The 25,282-nt window shown below is 41.9% G+C and overlaps 1 protein-coding gene across 1 annotated transcript in view; it reads left to right on the top strand.

Moving 5' to 3' along the window:
• Positions 1-516: 516 nt before the first annotated feature.
• LOC115174696 (estrogen-related receptor gamma) overlaps positions 517-25,282 on the top strand; it is a 38,791-nt gene continuing 14,025 nt past the window's right edge. Inside the window, exons 1-6 of the mRNA XM_029733480.1 lie at positions 517-855; positions 16,093-16,332; positions 16,484-16,641; positions 17,348-17,464; positions 23,844-23,954; positions 24,643-24,825. Coding sequence (XP_029589340.1) covers positions 587-855; positions 16,093-16,332; positions 16,484-16,641; positions 17,348-17,464; positions 23,844-23,954; positions 24,643-24,825 — 1,078 coding nt within the window. The 5' untranslated portion in view covers positions 517-586. The remainder of the gene's footprint in view (positions 856-16,092; positions 16,333-16,483; positions 16,642-17,347; positions 17,465-23,843; positions 23,955-24,642; positions 24,826-25,282) is intronic.

The raw sequence follows: 25,282 nt of genomic DNA, 5'->3' as shown, positions 1-25,282 counted from the left end.
GAAGAAACAGCCTTTTTTCAATGCTGAATTCAATGTCATTGAGAAAACAGAAAGGTAAAAAAAAAATTGCAAGTAGGCTTTCTCAATTTAAAAGTAATCCAAGATGTAATAATCACATTTTTCAAAAGTATCTGTAAACTGATTACAATATTTATGCTGGTAATGTAACTGATTACATTTTCTTTTAAATCAGATTATATGTAACTGATTACATGTAATCAGTGCAAATAAATACGCACAAACACACATACACACATCTCAACTGCAACTCTATCAAATGCAACAATTAATTTAAATGGTCAGCCTCCCAGGCTGTAATGTACTAACGGAAAATGTTTTTATTAGGACAAAGAGAGATATCCTTACCAGAAATTCCGATTTAGTCTGGCCGGCTCTCATTGGAGTAGACGGTGGCCAATCAAATGCCGACCTTGTGGTCCAGGGGGAGGGGCAGGCAAAATAGTTCCTGGATATTCATGAGGGCCAGCCCTAGCTTAGAGTGCTCTATCATAGAGCGAGCCACAACAGTTAAGACCTCACTGGCTGGAGTGTCAACACTGCTGCTAGAGGGAAAGTCAGTGAGCGCATGAGAAATAGAGACAGAGAGACACACAGAAACAGAGAGATAGCGAGAGAGAGAGACTGTTGCTCCAGTGAAAGTGTGCGTATAAGAGAAAAACAGAGATTGGTAGAGACACAGAGAAGGAGAGTTATAGGGAGACACAGACCAACTAAAGAGAGAAAGAAAGAAGAAGCTGACAGGGATCTTTGCTCCTCAGAGTATGGTGTCAAAGAGCACATGGATTTAGTAGAGCTGTACCTCCCTGAGTGTTTCACCTATCACTCTGACACTGAGTAAGTACATGGACTATTCTGATCCATATTCTGTATGTATACAAACTGTTGGTGGAGTGTAAAGAAAGTTAAATAGCACGGTAATGTTATTTAGGCAATGGTAAGCATTGAACAGTGTGCATGTGCACTACGACTTGCTGTCTCGTTCTCAAATGAAGACTTTAGTTTGGGTGTGTTTATTTGCTATTTGATGTGGTGGCGTCTTCTATGTCAGTACAAGCACATCTGTGTGAAACAAAGGTAGTGGGCTGTCATATGTAGTTATTTAGGGAACAAGTGTACTTCTTGGATTTTTACTTAAAAAAGAGAGTGTCTGAATGAGAGGATAACTTTGACGGATGAAACCCACATACCTGCATTGTGTGCGCATAGCTGAGGGACTAGGTCTGAGAGGGAAAGAGAACGTGGGAGGGAGAGAGAGAAGCAACAGGGAGTGAAAATGTGACAGAAGAAAAGGGAAATTTGGAAGTGGTCGAGAAAGAAGATTAAGAAGTAGAGAGTGATGAGGTGAGGAAAGCAGCGAAATGTGTGGTATCTTACCCCCTGCAGAGCAGTGAGGATCAGTAAGGGTCCACAAACTGCTGCAGACTCTAGTCTACAGTCGTTCCACTCTTATGCCGGTGCACTGAAGAATTGTACTTACAGTTGTGACGGCTTTTGGCACAATTTTTTACACTACTGTGTTTCTTGAACTTGTTTTTATCACTAAATATTCCAACACTGTACAAGTGGAAAAATAACATAACTGTCCAAATTGAATATTTTTCTTACTCCCTGTAACAAGTTACTTAATTGATCATTCATAGTTGTTAAATGAATTACCATTATAATTTTGTTTGCATTGTTTACATGATGTTTGTTATCAATCTGCATTGTGTTGTGTGAAGCATTAACACTGCAGAGAGAGGTGAGCTTCTGTAGGTTGGTGTCATTAGCTATTTGTTGCCACATTGAAAAGCAAATCCTGTTAATTTTAACCCTGTGATAATACAGAACTAGACAACAGCTCAGATAAGACCCTAACCGGAGGATAACAGGATATTAGACATTGAGGGAGACTGTCTGACTGAGAGAGGGAGATGGAGGAGGGGGGAGAGGGAGGAGGGGGGGGAGCAGAGGATGCAGAAACAGAGCACGCGTTTATGTTTTGTGTAACTATGCGCTGTTGATAGTGTAATTACAGTGAAAATTTGTGGTCCTCTGTAGCTCAGTTAAAGCTGCAATATGTAACTTCTTGGATGACCCGACCAAATTCACATAGAAATGTGTGTTACATGTCTGTCATTCTCATTGAAAGCAAGTTTAAGAAGCGGTAGATCTGTTCTATGTGCACTATTTCTATGCTCCCCGTTCTTAAGTTACGTTTCTGCATCTTTTACTTTCGGTTTTGTACACCAAATTCAAACAGCTAAAAATACAATATTTTTGGTTATAGAATATATATTTCACCACAGTTTAGATGGTACAATGATTCTCTACACTATACTTGCTTGTTTTGTAGTGTGTTCGATTCCCGGGACCACCCATACATAAACTGTTTGCACGCATGATTGTAAGTCACTTTGGATAAAAGTGTCTGCTAAATGGCATATATAATATACAGGTAAAGGAGAAGTGTTACCATGTTTATCCCCTTCCCCAGTCTGTCGAGACATAGGCTGTCATTGTAAATAAGAATTTTTAACCCAACAGGTCCAGCCCTTAACTGGTTTAACCCAACATCTCCAGCACCAACTGATTTGACCCAATCCCTTTACACACTTAAACTATAAGTCATCAGTGATGCTAGTGTTTCAGCTCCGGCCTGATACCTCATCTCCTATTGGCCCATTAGGAATCACCATGCACAAGACTCCTTTGACCCAAATCACTGACCACGGGGTTAGAGGTTAAATGAGCAAGTTAAGGAGGATGCATAGCTAGAGTAACCTAAATCCACATATACCTACACTTGACATCTTTGATCATCTTTTAGGTATGTGTTATATATTTTTTTTCAAAACAGACTACTAAACAAATGGACACAAAAAAACAAAATATACCCAAATAATAATTTTAATAAGACTTGAATGTATGGTTTTTCTACATGCCTTTTAGTCCTGCAAACAATTTGACACATTCCCTCACTCTGCCTCTTTTTCCTTCCCTGTGTGTCTGTCTGTGTGTGTCCCCGGCTCTCTTGTCCTTTTGGTCATCATCTGTATTGTGACTGCTCATTTGAGAGTGAGTGTTGCCTCCTCTCAGTTTCTTTTTCCTTTCATTCTACACACCCCGGGTTAATGGCCCAGCGATTGAGCCCTTTCTTTCTCTCCCTCTCTGTTTTTCACATTCTCTCTATCTGTCTGCTCCCATCTTTCTGTCTGACCATCAGTCGTTTCACGCTGCATTTTGCTCTTTGTTTCCAAGGTGCAATTAGAGTTGTTTTGGATACGAACACACACACACACTCACACACAGCCTTTTGCTTTATAATGTTCCTCTGAGTCTGTGATTTACAATCAGAGTCTATGGGAACTGCGCTAACAGGGCTTTGATTAGCTTTTTTGAAGAGCTATAGATTATAGATCTGTCAGGTTAGATACCACACCATGTTTTTTCCATTCCTCTGTAATGCTAATGCATTATGGGGAAATTCCGACCCGAGTTAAGTGCGAGTAAATGGAACGTAATTCCCTTTTTATGCACTTTTCTCTCTATGCATACTTAAGCATGAGAATAGCGTATTCACCCTCTATTCATTTGCGGTGGAGATCACAGATATGGAGATGTGGTTCGACAAGAACACTGAAATTTTGCCAAGGCAGAGATGAGTGGCCGATACCAAGATGCACGAAAAACAGTGGACGCATAAATTATCGCCTAATAACAACTGCCAAATGTCATTAGGCCTACAACTTTTGTGTAAATTATGTCTCTTTCCATTCACCACTGTTTGGAGGCTGGAAATATGCTGTGAGTGGATGAACATGCATAGGTACCCTAGTAAAGGAGCCCTTTGAAGTTATATTTATGTATTTTGTAAAAAATAAAATGAGTGGGTAGATCAGCTTTAAAATATTGCAGATATATTGTAGCTTCCATCAATGTAATTGTCTGCATCATTTCCAATCCCCAATATATATTTTTGTAAATATATAAATATACATAAATACATACAGTTGAAGTCGGAAGTTTGCATACACCTTAGCCAAATACATTTAAACTCAGTTTTTCACAATTCCTGACATTTAATCCTAGTAAAGATTCCCTGTTTTAGGTCAGTTAGGATCACCACTTTATTTAAAAAATGTGAAATGTCAGAGTAATAGTAGAGAGAATGATTTATTTCAGCTTTTATTTCTTTTATCACATTCCCAGTGGGTCAGAAGTTTACATACACTCAATTAGTATTTGGTAGCGTTGCCGTTAAATTGTTTAACTTGAGTCAAACGTTTCGGATAGCCTTCCACAAGCTTCCCACAATAAGTTGGGTGAATTTTGGCCCATTCCTCCTGACAGAGCTGGTGTAACCGAGTCAGGTTTGTAGGCCTCCTTGCTCACACACACTTTTTCAGTTCTTGCCCACAAATGTTCTATAGGATTGAGGTCAGGGCTTTGTGATGGCCACTCCAATACCTTGACTTTGTTGTCCTTAAGCCATTTTGCAACAACTTTGGAAGTATGCTTGGGGTCATTCTTCATTTGGAAGACCCACTTGCGACCAAGCTTTAAATTCCTAAGTGTTGCTTTGAGATGTTGCTTCAATATATCCACATAATTTTCCATGCTCATGATGCCATCTATTTTGTGAAGTGCACCAGTCCCTCCTGCAGCAAAGCACCCCCACAACATGATGCTGCCACCGCCATGCTTCACGGTTGGGATGGTGTTCTTCAGCTTGCAAGCCTCCCCCTTTTTCCTCCAAACATAACGATGGTCATTATCCATACAGTTATATTTTTGTAGCACCAGACCAGAGGACATTTCTCCAAAAAGTAAGATTTTTGTCCCCATGTGCAGTTGCAAACCGTAGTCTGGCTTTTTTATGGTGGTTTTGGAGCAGTGGCTTCTTGCTGAGCGGCCTTTCAGGTTATGTCGATATAGGACTCATTTTACTGTGGATATAGATACTTATGTACCTGTTTCCTCCAGCCTCTTCACAAGGTCTTTTGCTGTTGTTCTGGGATTGATTTGCACCAAGTACATTCATCTCTAGGAGACAGAACGCGTCTCCTTCCTGAGCGGTATGACGGCTGCGTGGTCCCATAGTGTTTATACTGGCGTACTATTGTTTGTACAGATGAACGTGGTACCTTCAGGCGTTTGGTAATTGCTCCCAAGGATGAACCAGACTCTTTCTCTATTGTTCTCTAAAAGGCTAATTGATCATTTGAAAACCCTTTTGCAATTATGTTAGCACAGCTGAAAACTGTTGTTCTGATTAAAGAAGCAATAAAACTGTCCTTCTTTAGACTGGTTGAGTATCTGGAGCATCAGCATTTATGGGTTCGATTACAGGCTCAAAATGGCCAGAAACAAAGACCTTTCTTCTGAAACTCATCAGTCTATTCTTGTTCTGAGAAATGAAGGCTATTCCATGGGAGAAATTGCCAAGAAACTGAAGATCTCATAAAACGCTGTGTACTACTCCCTTCACAGAACAGCGCAAACTGTCTCTAACCAGAATAGAAAGAGGAGTGGGAGGCCCCGGTGCACAACTGGGCAAGAGGACAAGTACATTACAGTTTCTAGTTTGAGAAACAGACGCCTCACAAGTCCTCAACTGGCAGCTTCATTAAATAGTACCTGCAAAACACCAGTCTCAACGTCAACAGTGAAGAGGCGACTCCGGGATGCTGGCCTTCTAGGCAGAGTTGCAAAGAAAAAGCCATATCTCAGACTGGCCAATAAAAATAAAAGATTAAGATGGGCAAAAGAACACAGACACTGGACAGAGGAAGATTGGAAAAAAGTGTAATGGACAGACAAATCTAAGTTTGAGGTGTTCGTATCACAAAGAAGAACATTCGTGAGACACAGAAAAAATGTAAAGATGCTGGAGGAGTGCTTGACGCCACCTGTCAAGCATGGTGGAGGCAATGTGATGGTCTTTGGTGGTGGTATTGTGGGAGATTTGTACAGGGTAAAAGAAGGAAGGCTGTCACTCTATTTTGCAACGCCATGCCATACCCTGTGGACGGCGCTTAATTGGAGTCAATTTCCTCCAACAATAGGACAATGACCCAAAGCACAGCTCCAAACTATGCAAGAACTATTTAGGGAAGAAGCAGTCAGCTGGTATTATGTCTATAACGGAGTGGCCAGCACAGTCACTATTGACCTGTTGTGGGAGCAGCTTGACCGTATGGTACATAAGAAGTACCCTTCAAGCCAATCCAATTTGTGGGAGGTGCTTCAGGAAGCATGGGGTGAAATCTCTTCAGATTACCTCAACAAATTGACAACTAGAATGCCAAAGGTCTGCAAGGCTGTAATTGCTGCAAATGAAGGATTCTCAACACTCAACATTCAACACTGGAGCTCCACAGCGGTGCGTGCTCAGTCCCCTCCTGTACTCCCTGTTCACCCACGACTGCATGGCCAGGCACGACTCCAACACCATCATTAAGTTTGCAGACGACACAACAGTGGTAAGCCTGATCACAGACAACGACGAGACAGCCTATAGGGAGGAGGTCAGAGACCTGGCCGTGTGGTGCCAGAATAACAACCTATCCCTCAACGTAGCCAAGACTAAGGAGATGATTGTGGACTACAGGAAAAGGAGGACTGAGCACACCCCCATTCTCATCGACGGGGCTGTAGTGGAGCAGGTTGAGAGCTTCAAGTTCCTCGGTGTCCACATCAACAACAAACTAGAATGGTCCAAACACACCAAGACAGTCATGAAGAGGGCACAACAAAGCCTATTCCCCCTCAGGAAACTAAAAAGATTTGGCATGGGTCCTGAGATCCTCAAAAGGTTCTGCAGCTGCAACATCGAGAGCATCCTGTCTGGTTGCATCACTGCCTGGTACGGCAATTGTTCGGCCTCTGACCGCAAGGCACTACAGAGGGTAGTGAGTACGTCTCAGTACATCACGGGGCTAAGCTGCCTGCCATCCAGGACCTCTTACACCAGGCGGTGTCAGAGGAAGGCCCTAAACATTTTCAAAGACCCCAGCCACCCTAGTCATAGACTGTTCTCTCTACTACCGCATGCCAAGCTGTACTGGAGTGCCAAGTATAGGACAAAAAGGCTTCTCAACAGTTTTTACCCCCAAGCCATAAGACTCCTGAACAGGTAATCAAATGGCTACCCGGACTATTTGCATTGTGTGTGTCCCCCAACCCGCACCAAACCCTTTTTTTACGCTGCTGCTACTCTCTGTTTATCATATATGCATAGTCACTTTAACTATACATTCATGTACATACTACCTCAATTGGGCCGACCAACCAGTGCTCCCGCACATTGGCTAACCGGGCTATCTGCATTGTGTCCCGCCACCCGCCACCCACCACCCGCCAACCCCTCTTTTACACTACTGCTACTCTCTGTTCATCATTTATGCATAGTCACTTTAACCATATCTACATGTACATACTACGTCAATCAGCCTGACTAACCGGTGTCTGTATGTAGCCTCGCTACTGTCTATAGGCAGTCTTTTTACTGTTGTTTTATTTCTTTACCTACCTATTGTTCACCTAATACCTTTTTTGCACTATTGGTTAGAGCCTGTAAGTAAGCATTTCACTTGTATTCGGCGCACGTGACAAATACACTTTGATTGGATTTGATTCTTTGACTAAAGCAACGTTTGAAGGACACAATTATTATTTCAATTAAAAAACATTTTTTATAACCTTGTCAACATCTTGACTATATTTCCTATTAATTTTGCAACTCATTTCATGTATGTTTTCATGGAAGACAAGGACATTTCTAAGTCACACCAAACTTTTGAACGGTAGTGTATATACACAGTGCATTTGGAAAGTATTCAGACCCTATCCCTTTAACCATATATTTTTTTTAAGTTAGACTTGTTTTAAAATGGATTAAATAAAATGTTTTCCTCATCAATCTGCACACAATACCCCATAATGACAAAGCGAAAACAGGTTTATCAAATTCTTGCAAATTTTATCAAAAATTAAAAACTGAAATAGCTTATTTACATAAGTATTCAGGCCCTTTGCTACGAGACTTGAAATTGAGCTCAGGTGCATCCTGTTTCCATTGATCCAGAGCTGTCTGCCAGGCCAAACTGAGCAATCGGGGGAGAAGGGCCTTGGTCAGGGAGGTGACCAACCCCCAGGGAGGTGACCAACCCGATGGTCACTTTGACAGAGCTCCATAGTTCCTCTGTGGAGATGGGAGAACCTTTCAGAAGGACAACCATCTCTGCAGCACACCACCAATCAGGTGATTATGGTAAAGTGGCCAGACGGAGCCACTCCTCAGTAAAAGGCTCATGGCAAAAGGAACCTAAAAGACTCTAAAACCATGAGAAACAAGATTCTCTGGTCTGATGAAACCAAGATTGAACTCTTTGACCTGAATGCCAAGCATCACGTCTGGAGGAAACCTGGCACCATCCCTTCGATGAAGCATGGTGGTGGCAGCATCATGCTGTGGGGATGTTTTTCACCGGCAGGGACTGGGAGACTACTCAAGATTGAGGGAAAGATGAACGGAGAAAAGTACAGAAAGATCCTTGATGAAAATCTGCTCCAGAGCACACAGGACCTCAGATTGGGGCAAAGGTTGACCTTTTAACAGGACAACGATCCTAAGCCTACAGCCAAGACAACGCAGAAGTGGCTTCGGGACAAGTCTCTGAATGTCCTTGAGTGGCCCAGCCAGAGCCCGGACATGAACCCGATCGAACATCTCTGGAGAGACCTGAAAAGATTTATGCATCGACGCTCCCCACCTAACTTGACAGAGTTTGAGAGGATCTGCAGAGAACAATTGGAGAAACTCGCCAAATACAGATGTGCCAAGCTTGTAGCGTCATACCCAAGAAGACTTGAGGCTGTAATCGCTGCCAAAGTTGCTTCAACAAAGTACTGAGTAAAGGGTCTGAATAGGTATGTAAATGTAATATTGCAGAGTTACGTCCTGTCAAAGAACAGCCATTAGCCGTGGTATATTGGCCATTTACCACACCCCCTCGTGCCTTATTATTTAAATAGTTATCTTTTGTTTGTTTTTATTCCTATCCTTCCGCTACCCTCAACCCCTCTCATCTATTTCTGAAGACCATCAAGTTTCTATTTGCCATATATTTTTAACTGTGCTGTTTCACAAACGTTCTGAACCTATATACATTTTATGGACACAGTATATTTTACATTAGATATCTTGTTGTTATTAGTCCCATCGTTCAGCTCCACTCAACCCCTCACATCTGTCTCTCAACACTATCCATATTGGATTGTTTCACAAAAGTTCTGAACCTTTCTATTCTCATAGTTTCTACAGATTGTAAATTAATGATAAACATTTATGCTAAAAGTATTATTATATTATTGATTGATTGACTATTACTTTTCAAATCACCCAGTAGTCTATCTGCAGAGTTAGCTCCAGGTAAATGTTGCAATTCTTCAGCTATTCCTGGACCTGCGTCCAAAAACAAGCTACATGTGGACAGTACCAAAGCAAATGATCTAATGATTCTGTCTCTTCGCAGAAAAATCTGCGGAGCTGAGATGGTTGTATCCCCATATATTTAACGTTCTATTGGCTGCAAGAAAGAATTCTTAGTTTTGACTCCGGCGTAGTTTTGTTTGTCAGTTCATAAACCATGTACCATGGAATCAGTACAGCGAAAATCTCTTCCGAACTATTTTGCAATCTATATGGCACAGCTGTCCATTTTTGGTCATTAAATGAAACTGGTATTGCTTTTTATTTATCACAATTTTCATTAACCAATTTTGGTCTTTTAATGCAGGGCCTACAGACAATTTCTTTACTTTCATCGCTTTCCACTTGCCTCTTCCATTTGTGCGGTAATGCCGCAATTAGTTGGTTGTAATTTTGTCTATAGAAAACATTTCCATTTAATTTTTTTACCTGCATGTGTGACATAATTCCACCAGTCCTATTTATGATATAATTTACAAAGATTATATCTTTTTTTAACCTTTTTTCAAAAAAGTATGTTTTTTTTAATCAATTAGTATATTTCAGTTTAACCACAATATTTGTTGTATTATTTGTTTTGTCTTTTCTGGTCGATAAAACTGAAATTGCAACCAACTTTCTATGGCTTGTTTTAAAAATAGCGATATTTTGGAGATTATTTCATTTTCAAATAACCCAAAGTGAGAGGTTGTAATCTGAATAAAGGGGAAAAGGCCATTCTTCAACATGTGGTGAGACATTCTTACTAATCTGCTAGAGAACCAGTTTGGGTTTAAGTATAACTTTTGTATGACTGACACCTTTAGTAAGAGCTCTAATGCTTTAATATTTAATCATTTTTGCCCTTCAAATTGATATTCATTATTATATAAATAGGCCTGTTTAATTTCGTCTGCCTTGCCGTTCCAAATAAAAGTGCATATTTTTGCTAATATAATAAAAAAACAGTTTGTTAGGTGTAGGCAAGACCATAAGCAAATAGGTAAACTGGGATATGATTTTTCCACAAATAGGCAGGAATTTTCCTTTCCATGGTAGCAAGATCTTATCTGTTTTTGCTAACTTTCTATAAACATTTACTGTCGTGAGATAAGTTTTTTCTTTTTGAATATGTATACCGAGTATGTCCACATCACCGTCAGACAATTTTATTGGTAAACTATACAGTAATGTAAAAGTTGTCTTTTTTTGTGATCCAATAAGTAATATCACTTATCATAATTTGGTTGTAAACCAGAGAGGCTAGAAAAAGTATCTAGATCCTCTATGAGGCTGTGGAGGGATCCAAATTGTGGATTTAAAATAAAACGTGAATCATCAGTGTAAAATGACACCTTTGTTTTTAAGCCCTGGATTTCTAGCCCCTTGATATTGTTGTTTGATCTGATTTTAATAGCTAAAATTTCTATGGCCATAATAAATATATATGCCGATAGTGGACAACCTTGTTTTACTCCTCTTCACGATTTAATACTTTCTGAGAAGTAGACATTATTTACTATTTTACACCTAGAGTTACTATACATAACTTTAACCCATTTTATAAGAGATTCTCCAAAATTGAAAGATTCTAGGCATTTATATAGAAATTCCAGTCGTACTTTATCAAAAGCCTTTTCAAAATCAGTTATGAATACCAGGCCTGGTTTCCCAGATTTTTCATAGTGTTCTATTTTTCCAGTACTTGTCTTATATTATCTCCAATGTATCATCCATGTAAAAAATCTGTCTGATTAGGATGAATAATACCTGACAATACCTTTTTAATTCTATGCGCTATGCATTTTGCTATAATTTTTGCATCACCACACTGAAGTGTAAGGGGCCGACAATTTTTTAAATGGACTGGATCTTTATATTTACCACATGGATTCTGTTTCAGTAATAATGAAATCAGACCTTCTTGTTGAGTATCTGATAATCTACCATTTTTATATGAGTGGTTAGGAGACCCAAGCTATAGGCTTCTGTAGGGCCGAACATATTCATTGTTATAATTATATATGCCCTGGCTTTTCTATCATGTTAATATTATCCACTATCGGGAGCCACCATCAGTAATACCGACATGCATTTATAAGTGTCACTTTATTGTTCATTTCCTTCATTTCGTAGCCTACATTTTGCATTGTTCCATTCCATTTACCTTTCTTTCCTATGTCATGTCCGTGCAGTTGTTCCTGGGGGTCGCTAGCATTAGTGGATTATATTACGCTAAAGTTGTGCAATAATTTGGGGCATTACATTTAACATTTAAGTCTTTTAGCAGACGCTCTTATCCAGAGCGACTTACAAATTGGCATGTAGACTTCTTTTCACCTTTCAATATTTAATGGATGTAACAAAATATGGCAATTTACAGGATGAGTCAAACCACTATTTTTGATTCACCAATTTAATTTGTGCGTAAAGGCTCTCCAAACAATTTTTATTGATTTATTCATAAATACTTTCCTAATCATAAATACTTTCCTAACCCTAAAAAATATACAAAATCTAAGTATTTTCAAATCTACCAATTGGTGCTGAATAGAAGACAAATATGTGTGTATTTATACGGCTTTCTTTCATTGATTCCTAATATTCTGAACCGTTCTCTCCATATATTCTAGTGAGAAAATTCAAGGTACACCAAATTTAAAGGCATGGCTTTAGATGAAATTGACTAAAACCCTATTGAATGAGAACTCCACGAGAAAATCTGTTGGCCAGCAAGTAGGAGGGTTTCAGTGGTTTAATTAACTGCTCTAGGGGGTGTGGGACGCTACCATCCCACCTGGCCAACATCCAGTGAAATTACAGAGCGCCAAATTCAAAAACAGAAATACTCATTATAAAAATTCATAAAACAAAGAAGTGTTATACATCAGTTTAAAGATTAACTTCTTGTTAATCCAACCACGGTGTCAGGTTTCAAAAATACTTTGCGGCGAAAGCATACCATGCGATTATCTGAGAACAGCGCCCAGCAGACAAATCATTACAAACAGTTACCAGCCAAGTAGAGGAGTTACACAAGTCAGAAATAGTGATAAAATGAATCACTTACCTTTGATGATCTTCGTATGGTTACACTCACAAGACATTTACATTTACGTCATTTAGCAGACACTCTTATCCAGAGCGACTTACAAATTGGTGCATTCACCTTACTCAATAAATGTTTGTTTTGTTCGATAAAGTCCCTCTTTATATCCAAAAACCTCCGTTTTGTTCGTGCGTTTTGTTCAGTAATCCACAGGCTCAAAGGCAGTCACAACAGACAGACGAAAAATCCGAAAAGTACTAGTAAAGTTCGTAGAAACATGTCAAACGATGTTTATAATCAATCCTCAGGTTGTTTTTAGCCATAATAATCAATAACATTTCAACTGGCCAAAAGCTTTGTCAATATAAAAGGAAAGCAAGAAAGGTGCGCTCTCGGTCGCGTGCATGAAAAACCTCTGGGACACTGAATGGTCCACTCATTCAAAGTGGTCTTACTCCCTCATTTTTCAGAATACAAGCCTGAAACAATTTCTAAAGACTGTTGACATCTAGTGGAAGCCATAGGAAGTGCAATTTGAGCCCTAAGTCAATGGATACTTTAATGGCATTCAATAGAAAACTACAAAATAGATTTTTCTCAGGTTTTCACCTTCCATATCAGTTCTGTTATACTCACAGACATTATTTTAACAGTTTTGGAAACTTCAGAGTGTTTTCTGTCCAAATCCACCAATTATATGCATATCCTAGCTTCTGGGCCTGAGTAGCAGGCAGTTTACTTTGGGCACGCTTTTCATCCGGAGGTGAAAATAGTACCCCCTACCCTAGTGAAGGGAACCATGCCTGCAAAGCCAGTTAAGCACCTTCATAAGGTAAGTCGGAATTCCAACTACTGAGAAGTGCGTAGGAAAGGCATGTTTAGGAAAGGCGTACATTTCTTAAGTCTGAATCGGGCCTTTTGAAAGAAAAATCTATGACCACCAAGTCATTGGAGAATGCCTTAATTCAGGTCTATGGGAAGCTGACACAGCAATATCTACCTGTGTGATGGATAGCTGATGAGAGAACAAACTGGTCCCTTCACAGTCCATTGACCTCTGCCAGGTTTGGTGGACCACTTCGGAGGCAACAATATATTAGTTTATCCAATTTAGAATAAGGTTGAAGTTTGAATGACAGAGGTCTCTCTCTCTCTCTCGTTCTTTCAATATCTCTCTTTCTCTTTTTCTTTCAATATCACTCTCTCTGTGGATTTCAAGGGGCGATAGAGCGTGGTCATGGTTGACTCTGGTGATGTTTAGGGCAGCCAGATAGTTTGCCTACCAAATGAGTGGTGGTCATTACCGTGTGGATTTACATGGCAGGAACAGAGCTTGGGTTCCACCACACAGACAGGGAGTGTGTGAGTGATTTTAAAGAGCCACTTCCTTTGAAAAGCAACAAATCCCATTGAAAACGGCCTATGTGACATTGATATGAGTCAGTAACATTTATTCTAGTGTCAAAACTGACTACAAAGTGTAAATAGGATAATTTTGGTCATGAAGTTGGTCTCTTCTAAAGCGGTGTTTGGAACATCCATGTGTCACAACGGATAAATGAAGGTTGGGTTTTGATTTGACAATATCCATTTGCCCACTAATATGGGGTGAACAGCTGCGGTGATTGCTCACTATCCAGTAGCATAGACAGTGAGGCAGACCGGCCCAGCAGCTCTGACTTTGTTTATAGAAGACAACACGTCGCAAATGTCTTTATTTAAGGAATACTGCACCAAAGACCTTAGATGTAAAATTGCTCAACTAAAACATCCTCGGCAAAAACATCAAAATGTATTACAGATTTCTTGAGTCACAAAACCTAGCGGTCAAACAAGGAAATGGTTCCAATAATTTTTCCACCATTAATTTTTCCCATAGTGGATTTTAGAAACACTTAAAATAAGGGCTGTGTTTGTGTAGGTTTACCCTGGTGTGACATTTTGATAACTGTGTAAATCTCTCTTCGACAAGGTGACTTTTATCAATATATTCACCTGTATTTACCCCCCCTAAAATGAAATGCTAATTAGCTCCTAATGTGGCTATCATAAAGAACTATAAATGCCATTATGATCTGGACGAGACTGCCGAATCGAGGCAAAGGTTAGAATCTCTGGATTAACTATCTAATGCCTACTTTGATGCTAATGAGCATTTTACAATTTGAGAGTAAATAGAGCCAAATATATTTATAAAAGTCACCTTGTCCGAGAGAGTTACATGGTTATCAAAACGTCACGTCAGGGTAAGCTTACACGAAAGACATCCCTTATTTTAAGTGTTTAAAGAATTCACTATGGGAAACATGAATGGTGGAAAAACAATTTGACCGCTAGGTTTTATGGGTATTATGACACCTCCACTGTGAGGCATTATTCTGGGGATTTTCAGGAAGTGAAATAGGCTTCCCCCGTCTACTCTCATGTGGGACAAACATCCATAACCAAATGCAGAATCAGTCAGGAAACACACTTCCAAGACTGAAATCTTGTTTTTCTAATGAGCAACAGAAAAACACAATTGCCAATTGGCGTGTTCAGTGGCTCTTTAAGAGTGGGTATGGCGACACACAATAGTGTGTGTGCTAACCTACGGCCACATGGGTCAGCACAGCATTTAAGTGTGCATGTTAACACCATACGTTTTGGAATACTTTCACGTGCACTGTAGGTATCAGTTAGTCTACAATAATTTTGTGTGCCCGGTTCCTGGACCACATAACAACATTAGTGTCTATTCTGCTCTTATCTCTCACATGGGCAGGCTCATCTGTGCATTAACATGCATGAATGTAGGGGGATGAACACAAATCCATACAGTAGAATGTGAAAACACATGGCTTACAGTTTGAACAATTTCATTAACATACAACACTAGCATAGAAACACATTACATTCCCAAAATGAATACCTCTACAACTCTAAACTTGACAGAGCTGGAATTCTGATAAAAGGACTTGGCTTCTGGTAACTGAACACAATGGGTAATATCTACTACATCATACCTTCACCAAGAGATCTGTGAGAATAAACCTCTGAGCCAGAATCTTTGTTTTGATTTCCATATGTTTGCCTACGCAATCTCCTGTTGTCATAACAAGTTGGTCTAATAGACCTCAGCTTTGCATATGTGGGAAACTGCAAACGGCTGGGTGGGTGAGCGTGGAGATGGATGGATAGATAAACGGATCAGGAGAGAGGGATAGGGGTAGGAGGCACAGAGGAAGAGGCAGAGAATGACAGAGAATAGAGAGAGGGGAAGATGGTTCCTACCCTTTTTCTTTTTGATAGGGAAAGGGGAGGGATAAAGGAAGTTTTGGTAAAAAAATTGGTGCTGGAAGGAGGTTGGTTATCAGTGTGTACGTGGTCAGAACAGGTATGAGGTTGTATGGGTATGCATGGGTGGGTGTATTTGTGTAGGTCTGCATAGAGGTCAAGTTTTCTAACTGACCAATAGATCTAGACAGAAAGGACATCATACACACATCCAAGCCAATGTACCACCCATTATGTTACTAGATGTTACCATAAATGAATCCTATGTATCCCCCCCTCCCCCTCCTGTCAGACTCCTGGGCAGGATGTCAGTGAGGGGCTTGGACACCTCCTGTCCCCCCATAAAGCGCGAGCCCTCCAGCCCCAGCTTCCAGGGGGACAGCCCATCCCAACCCAGCCCTGAGGGCTCCTCCTCAGACACCAACTCCAGCTTTGGTCTCCTGGGCAAGAGTCACAACCACACCAACGGCTTGGACTCACCAGGGCTCTACGGACACACAGCGGGCATGGGGAACAATGGAACAGCCAACAGGTGTGTGTAGGGGTTTAGGCTTGGATGCATGTACCATACAGTATGTGTCTAACCCCTTTCTCTCTCTCTCTCTCTCTCTCTCTCTCTCTCTCTCTCTCTCTCTCTCTCTCTCTCTCTCTCTCTCTCTCTCTCTCTCTCTCTCTTTTGTCAGGCGGTTTGGTGGTGAGGATGGCCAGGTGAAGTGTGAGTTCTTGCTGGATTCTGTGGCTAAGAGGCTGTGTCTGGTGTGTGGAGATGTGGGGTCAGGGTACCACTACGGAGTGGCCTCCTGTGAGGCCTGCAAGGCTTTCTTCAAGAGGACCATCCAGGGTAAGACACAATAATTCACGTAAACAATGGGGTTAAGAGTTCACCTGAAGTGCCCACGTGTGTTACAGTATATATGGACAGACACCAGAGGTGTATGGCTTTGTACTGGTAAACCTCCAGTAGGCTGATAAGTTCCTAGTTCCTGTTTTAGTATCAACACCTGATCAACTTAAGGACGCAAGCTTACAGGTTTCCTTACAGTGTGTGTTTGTATGTGTGTCTCATTCATATGTTTGCAGCATGTTGTGTGGGTGTTTTAACGTGATTGTCTGTGACTTTGCCTGGTCCAAGGTCATGGCCCACGTGTAGTTTTGGCTCCTTAAGCCTCCTCCTCATGCAAATGGACATACCCAGGCTCAAAGTTCATACCTGGATGTCTGTCAGATAATATTTTTATATTAGATCAGGTGATCAGATGTGTGCTGATTTTAATAGGATGTGGCAGCTCAGAGTGCTGCTGATTAGCTGACTTCCAGGAAATATTCATGGTTTTCCTCGTTGGAGTTTCCTGTGTCTTTTCAGCATCTTATTTGTTTTGAAGTGGTTGAATGAAAGTTTTTAGAAGTGACAGACAAAATTGTACCCTTTTCTTGACTGGATTGTTGTCTCTCTATCGTTCCCCCTCTACCTCTCACCTCTCTGTCTTTACACGTTTCTCTCTATTTCTCTCTATCTATCTGCCCTCTCCTTCCTTTCCCACCCACAGGTAACATTGAGTACAGCTGCCCGGCCACCAGTGAGTGTGAAATCACCAAGCGGAGGAGGAAGTCGTGTCAGGCCTGTCGCTTCATGAAGTGTCTCAACGTGGGCATGATGAGAGAAGGTGAGGAAGGAACTTCTCTACTCCTCAAAGCCAAATAAATGTACTCCTCTATGTACCTTTAAAAATAAACTGAGCGTAGAAAACCTTGTTAATTCCACTTCAACCAGTGTAGATGAAGGGGAGGAGACAGGTTGAAGAAAAAATGTTAAGCCTTGTGAAAATTGAGACATGGATTGTGTATGTGTGCCATTCAGAGGGTGAATGGGCAAGACAAAAGATTTAAGTGCCTTTGAACGGGGTATGGTAGTAGGTGCCAGGTACACCGATTTGAGTGCGTCAAGAACTGCAATGCTGCTGGGTTTTTCACTCTCAACACTTTCCCGTGTGTGCCAAGAATGGTCCACCACCCAAAGAACATTCAGCCAACTTGACACAACTGTGGGAAGCATTGGAGTCAACATGGGCCAGCATCCCTGTGGAACACTTTTGACACTTTGTAGAGTCCATGCCCTGACGAAATTGAGGCTGTTCTGAGGGCAAAGTGGGGGAGGTGGGTGAAAGTCAATATTAGGAAGGTGTTCCAAATGTTTGATATACTCAGTGTACACAATCCATGTCTCAATTGTCTCAAGCCTTAAAAATCCTTCTTTAACCTGTCTCCTCCTCTTCATCTACACTGGTTGAAGTGGATTTAACAATCGACATAAATAAGGGATCATATTTTTCACCAGGATTCACCTGGTCAGTCTATGTCATGGAAAGAGTAGGTGTTCATAATGTTTCTGTATTCCAGTGGATCTTTATCTGTTCAGTACTATGACAGGGTTTAAATGCAATGAAGAACAACTACAAATCAAGATCTAGAATGTCTTTCGGCATCCAGACTCCCTCTACACAAATAGATTTACCAACGTATGGAGACCTGTTGTCTTAACTTCAGTGGGAAATGTAATCCCTTCGCCTGTTAAACAGGTCCAGCCCCTTAGTGCCTGCTAGCGCTAAGGGGCTGCTCACTGCTCAGTATTCATGTATGGTGTTAGCAGAACAATGCCCAGTATCTTTCTAGAACGCTACTGGCTGCGGTACCTCCAAAATAGAAAATGGCTATCTGCCAGAGTATGTGTGTGTGAACATGTGTCTATCCTCCTTCTCTCAGACATACAGTCTCTTTTCCGATGTGTCACACTACTCAGACATGCGCAGAATAGAAATAGATGATCTGGAACAACAGACATATCTTACATTCTACGTCTATAGCCCCCAGAGACTCTGGAGAGTTTTATAGTGAGTGTCAGGGGCAGCGCTCTCATGGTCTTGTGGTCAAGACTGGAGTGTGTGGCTGCCGGTGACATGTTGTTGGCCAAATATAGAAGAGACCCAAAAAGGCAAAGCTTCACTGTATGAACCACTTATTGAAGGCTGCGTGTGAGCAACCGACAGCTGTTTATCAAAAGGAGAGAAAGAGAGAGGAGAGAGATCGAGAGAGAGAGAAGGAAAGAGAGTTTACTGCTACCTGCTCCCTCCCCCTTCAGCTCATCAGCTTTGATTTAATCATCCCCTCAACCAGGGTGAGAAGATCCAGCATCTGTCTATAGTCACCCCTTGTGTGTGTTGGTGTGTGTGTGTGTGTGTTGGTGTGTGTGTGTGTGTGGGCGTCTGCTCGTGCGTGCGTGTGTCTCCTTTTTTAATTAGCTTATTTTTAATAGGGGAAGGGCATCTCCAGCACCCAGCTTTGGCTCCTATAGCAATTCACCCCCCCCCCCTCATAAATTCCTCCAGATGCCTTGTGGGATTTCTGGACCTCCATGAAATGTGAACCGCACCTCGTAACTGCCGTCGTAACCCCCCTGGTAGCGGTTCTTGCAACGTGCCTCATCGTGCCAGGTAACGCCCTCTTCCTCTGGGGGGCTGCAGTAAAGGTAGAGACAGGGTGGTGTGACTTTTAACAGGGAGAGAGGTCTACTATGTCAGCACAACGCACAGCTAAAGGACAGAGACCCTTGGACTGGAATAGAGACCTGAATAAAATTTGATTGAGCACGGCATCAGTGTTCCGTTTCACAGTTCAGTAGGGCAGTGGACTAACAAACATTCTAATTGTTCCACTACTTGGAACACTGTTCTTACCTCATGTGGTTGAATCAGGAAAAAGGACTTTATGCATACTGTCTCCCCTTGGCAGTGTGCGTCTATCAGGTTTTTCCTTGTGTGTCGACGAGGATATGACAGCTAATCATATCACATAGCACTAATCACATGGAAGACTTAATCTATGTTTTGGGCACACTGTTGAAACAGAATGAGTAGATTTGTAATTATATAGGTAAGGTCTTATTATATACACAAAAATAGCTCCATCCTTTAGTTTGTTTATCTCTTTAAAGAATAAGAGCTTTTGGCATCCTTTCATGACCCAGTACCTGACTAACAAGCTTGCAGTAGGCCAATAAGGAAGGGCATTCGTTGACATCAGACCATTATCTGAGGCAGCTTAGGATAGTCCCCTGTCAGTGGCTTTGCTACTACACATACAGTACATGCAGATGGCTATGTGTCAGGTCTCCCCCAGGGGGAAATTATGTCATGTAGAATGACGATCCGGGTCAGTTTTCTTGTGCTCAGTGGATGTCCGTGCTCTTGATCCCGTTGGGTGTGTTTTGGGAATGTGTAAAGCCCCCTTCGAAAGGTGCAGGGGGACTTCAAACAGCGGTGAGGGCAGAGGGGGGAGGGGTAGTGACCCAACACCCGCCTTCTTATCGGAACCCTCAGATCTCTCCGACACAGAGAGGTGTGTGTGTGTGTGTGTGTGTGTGTGTGTGTGTGTGTGTGTGTGTACACTGTTATCCTCCAGGGCTATTCTTGTCCCTTTGGTTGTCAGCACATTCCTCTCTGAAGAGTTACACTTAGCTCAGATGCCTATGAGTAACTCTTTGACCATCCTCATGTACAGACAGACAGACAGACAGACAGACAGACAGACAGACAGACAGACAGACAGACAGACAGACAGACAGACAGACAGACAGACAGACAGACAGACAGACAGACAGACAGACAGACAGACAGACACACACACACACACACACACACACACAGAACAAACCTTACTGCCTCTAATACACCTATTGCTCCTTTGCTTTCATATAATCCAATGTGGGTCAACACAGTGTAAATCCTTCCCTACACACACGCTCATCACCCATCACAAACTTCAAACTGTAGCACCTGCCAAACGCTAGACTAATCCAGACTGTGTTTCCGACCACAGTGGAAGGACTGACATCACTAAAGGTCCAGGGGTCCTAGTTTACCCATCTGTCCAATCCTTAATACCCCTCTCATTTCCTCAGGCCTCCGTGTCCAATCCTTAATACCCTCCCTCGCCCCTTAACCCTCGCCCCTCTTATCTTACTATTGAGGGACTATTGATGTGTTAGGAATATGAAACCCCTGACCCTAGCCTCACTCCTAACTCTAACCTCAACCCTAACTCTAGTCTCAACCCTAACTCTAACCTCAACTCTAAATCTAGCCTCAACCCTAACTCTAGCCTCAACCCTAAATCTAATCTCAGCCCTAACTCTAGCCCCAGCCCTAACTCTAGCCTCAACCCTAATTCTAGCTTCAACCCTAATTCTAGCCCCAACCCTAACTCTAGCCCCAACCCTAACTCTAGCCCAAACCCTAACTCTAGCCTCAACCTCAAACCTAACCCTAACCACAACCGTAACCCTAACTCTAACCTCAAACCTAGCTCTAGCCCCAACCCTAACTCTAGCTTCACGTCCATATCCTGGCTCAACCCTAACTCTAGCTTCACGTCCATATCCTGGCTCAACCCTAACTGTAGCTTCACGTCCATATCCTGGCTCAAACCTAACTCTAGCCTCAACCGTAACCATAACCTCAACCGTAACCCTAAGCTCAACCCTAAGCTCAACCCTAACCTCAACCCTAACCTCAAACCTAACCCTAGCCTCAACCGTAACCGTAACCCTAACCTCAACGCTAACCCTTACCCTTCATGCTAATAAAAGCTCTCTCAAGTCACATTAGTATGAGATTCTCTTTGGAGGCGTATAGGGTATCACTGGATGATGGAATGTGAGTATGGTATTGGCGCTGACCCTGGAACTGATCCTGTATATAGCTTACTTACTTTCTCGTGTTCTTCTTATTTATATTTCTCGTGTTTTTGTTCTACTTTACTTTTTTTATATAGTACTACTGCATTGTTGGGAAAGAGCAAGCAAGAAAGGAATTTCCCTGTACTAGTGCACGTGACATAAAACAGTTGAAACTTGAACTTGAACTATGTGCGTATGTGCATGTATGTGCGTGTCCGTGTGTGTTGGTGTGTGTATGTAAAGGGACCGCTGTGACCAGCCCCCAACATGTTTCCCTATTTACCCCCTAACCTTGCTGTTAGCTCCTCATCTCCATGGCGATAAGGTTACCGCTGAGCTTGTTAAGATGACCCTGTAACATATTGTGTTACAGGGTTGATGTTGCTATGCCAGCAATGTGACTTCTCTCTAAGGCTCCCTATAATCTTAAAGATGTCACGAGGGAGAAATGTCAATCAAATGAACTTGAATAGTGCATCACTCTCCTGGTTTTGACATTGGGGTAGTCTGCTAAACAGGAGTGGCCAAACGTTTTGAGAATGACACAAATTTTAATTTTCACAAAGTTTGCTGCTTCAGTGTCTTTAGATATTTTTGTCAGATGTTACTATGGAATACTGAAGTATAATTACAAGCCTTTCATAAGTGTCAAAGGCTTTTATTGACAATTACATGAAGTTGATGCAAAGAGTCAATATTTACAGTGTTGATCCTTCTTTTTCAAGACCTCTGCAATCCTTCCTGGCATGCTGTCAATTAACTTCTGGGCCACATCCTGACTGATGGCAGCCCATTCTTGCATAATCAATGCTTGGAGTTTGTCAGAATTTGTGGGTTTTTGTTTGTCCACCCGCTTCTTGAGGATTGACCACAAGTTCTCAATGGAATTAAGGTCTGGGGAGTTTCCTGGCCATGGACCCAAAATATCGATGTTTTGTTCCCCGAGCCACTTAGTTATCAATTTTGCCTTATGGCAAGGTGCTTCATCATGCTGGAAAAGGCATTATTCGTCACCAAACTGTTCCTGGATGGTTGGGAGAAGTTGGTCTCGGAGGATGTGTTGATTACCATTCTTTATTCATGGCTGTGTTCTTAGGCAAAATTGTGAGTGAGCCCACTTCCTTGGCTGAGAAGCAACCCCACACATGAATGTTCTCAGGATGCTTTACTGTTGGCATGACACAGGATTGATGGTAGCGCTCACCTTGTCTTCTCCGGACAAGCTTTTTTCCGGATGCCCCAAACAATCGGAAAGGGAATTCATCAGAGAAAATTACTTTACCCCAGTACTCAGCAGTCCAATCCCTGTACCTTTTTCAGAATATCAGTCTGTCCCTGATGTTTTTCATGGAGAGAAGAGGCTTCTTTGCTGCCCTTCTTGACACCAGACTATCCTCCAAAAGTCTTCGCCTCACTGTGCGTGCAGATGCACTCACACCTGCCTGCTGCCATTCCTGAGCAAGCTCTGTACTGGTAGTGCCCCAATCCCGCAGCTGAATCAACTTTAGGAGACGGTCCTGGCGCTTGCTGGACTTTCTTGGGCGCCCTGAAGCCTTCTTCACAACAAATGAACCGCTCTCCTTGAAGTTCTTGATGATCCGATAAATGGTTGATTTAGGTGCAATCTTATTGGCAGCAATATCCTTGCCTGTGAAGCCCTTTTTGTGCAAAGCAATGATGACGGCACGTGTTTCCTTGCAGGTAACCATGTTTGACAGAGGAAGAACAATGATTCCAAGCGCCACCCTCCTTTTGAAGCTTCCAGTCTGTTATTCGAACTCAATCAGCATGACAGAGTGATCTCCAGCCTTGTCCTCATCAACACTCACACCTGTGTTAACAAGAGAATCACTGACATGATGTCAGCTGGTCCTTTTGTGGCGGGGCTGAAATGCAGTGCAAATGTTTTTTGGGGATTCAGTTCATTTGCATGGCAAAAAGGGACTTTGTAATTCATTGCAATTCATCTGATCACTCTTCATAACATTCTGGATTATATGCAAATTGCCATCATACAAACTGAGGCAGCAGACTTTGTGAAAATGTATATTTGTGTCGTTCTCAAAACCTTTGGCCACGACTGTACATTTGTGTGTGTGTGTTAAATGTACCAAAATCTCTCTCTCTCTCTCTCTCTCTCTCTCTCTCTCTCTCTCTCTCTCTCTCTCTCTCTCTCTCTCTCTCACTCACTCACTCACTCACTCACTCACTCACTCACTCACTCACTCACTCACTCACTCACTCACTCACTCACTCACACTCTCTCTCTCTCACTCTCTCTCTTTCTCTCTTTTTCTCTTTTTCTCTCTCAGGTGTGCGTCTGGACCGGGTCCGTGGGGGCAGACAGAAGTACAAGAGAAGGATGGACTCTGAGAACAGCCCCTACCTCAACCCTCAACAAGGCCTGCCACAGAAGAGAACATGTAAGAATCATCGGTGGAAAAGTACCCTATTGTCATACTTGAGTAAAAGTAAAGATACGTTAACAGAAAATGACTCAAGTAAAAGTGAATGTCACCCAGTAAAATACTACTTGAGTAAAAGTATTTGGTTTGAAATATACTTAAGTATCAACAGTAAACGTAATTGCTCAAATATACTTATTAAGTATCAAAAGTAAAAGTATGAATAATTTCAAATTCCTTATTTTAAGCAAACCAGACAGCATCATTTTCTTGTTTATTTAAATTGACAGATTGCCAGGGGCACACTCCAACACTCAGACATCATTTACAAATGAAGCGTGTGTTAAGTGAGTCCGCCAGATCAGAGGCAGTAGGGATGACCAGGGATGTTCTCTTGATAATTGTGTGAATTTGATCATTTTCCTGTCCTGCTAAGCATTCAAAATGTAACACGTACTTTCTGGTGTCAGGGAAAGTGTATGGAGTAAAAAGTGTATGTGGAGTAAAAGTTGTCAGAAATATAAATAGTAATGTAAAGTACAAAAAACGACTTAGGTAGTACTTTCAAGAAAATAAAACACACTCTCCTTTTCTTTCTTTTTTTCTCGCTTGCTCTCACTGTCTTTGTCTCTAATGATATTCTCACATTTGTGCATTTAGATATATTAATAAAGAAAATGTAAATCTCTCTGTCTCTGTCTCTCAGTTCCTCTAGGGGGTCTGGTAGAAAATAAGGTGGTCTCTCTCCTGCTGGTGGCTGAACCAGAGAGTATCTTTGCCATGCCGGACCCCACCGTCCCCGACAGTGACATCAAAGCCCTGACCACACTTTGTGACCTTGCCGACCGTGAACTGGTGGTCAACATCGGCTGGGCCAAACACATCCCAGGTAGGAAAACACACAGATACACATACATGGGTATACACACACACACACAAACACACACACACACTGGCATAAACACACATCATATTCAATAAGACTCTTATCAGCTCAGAGTGGAGATTGTTGCGCCCTGTGTTGGATTAAGACTTTAGTCCAGAAACTGTGTGTGTGTGTGTGTGTGTGTGTGTGTGTGTGTGTGTGTGTGTGTGTGTGTGTGTGTGTGTGTGTGTGTGTGTGTGTGTGTGTGTGTGTGTGTGTGTGTGTGTGTGTGTGTGTGTGTGTGTGTGTGTGATTTGCTAAGCAAAGGTAAGGATGTGGTACTTGAACATGTGCCAGAGTCTAGTGCTACCTGAAAGTATTAGCAGTAGTTTCCTTCAAAACCTTAATGTGGCCGTGTCGCCATCTGTTTGACAAGAATACTCTTAAATACTCTTCGGGCCAGACGTCACTGCGGAAAAGG

Source organism: Salmo trutta, chromosome 35 (assembly GCF_901001165.1).
Source record: "Salmo trutta chromosome 35, fSalTru1.1, whole genome shotgun sequence".
Lineage (NCBI taxonomy): Eukaryota > Metazoa > Chordata > Actinopteri > Salmoniformes > Salmonidae > Salmo > Salmo trutta.
The sequence above is the reverse complement of the archived record's forward strand: the minus strand, read 5'-3'. Positions and strand labels throughout refer to the sequence as shown.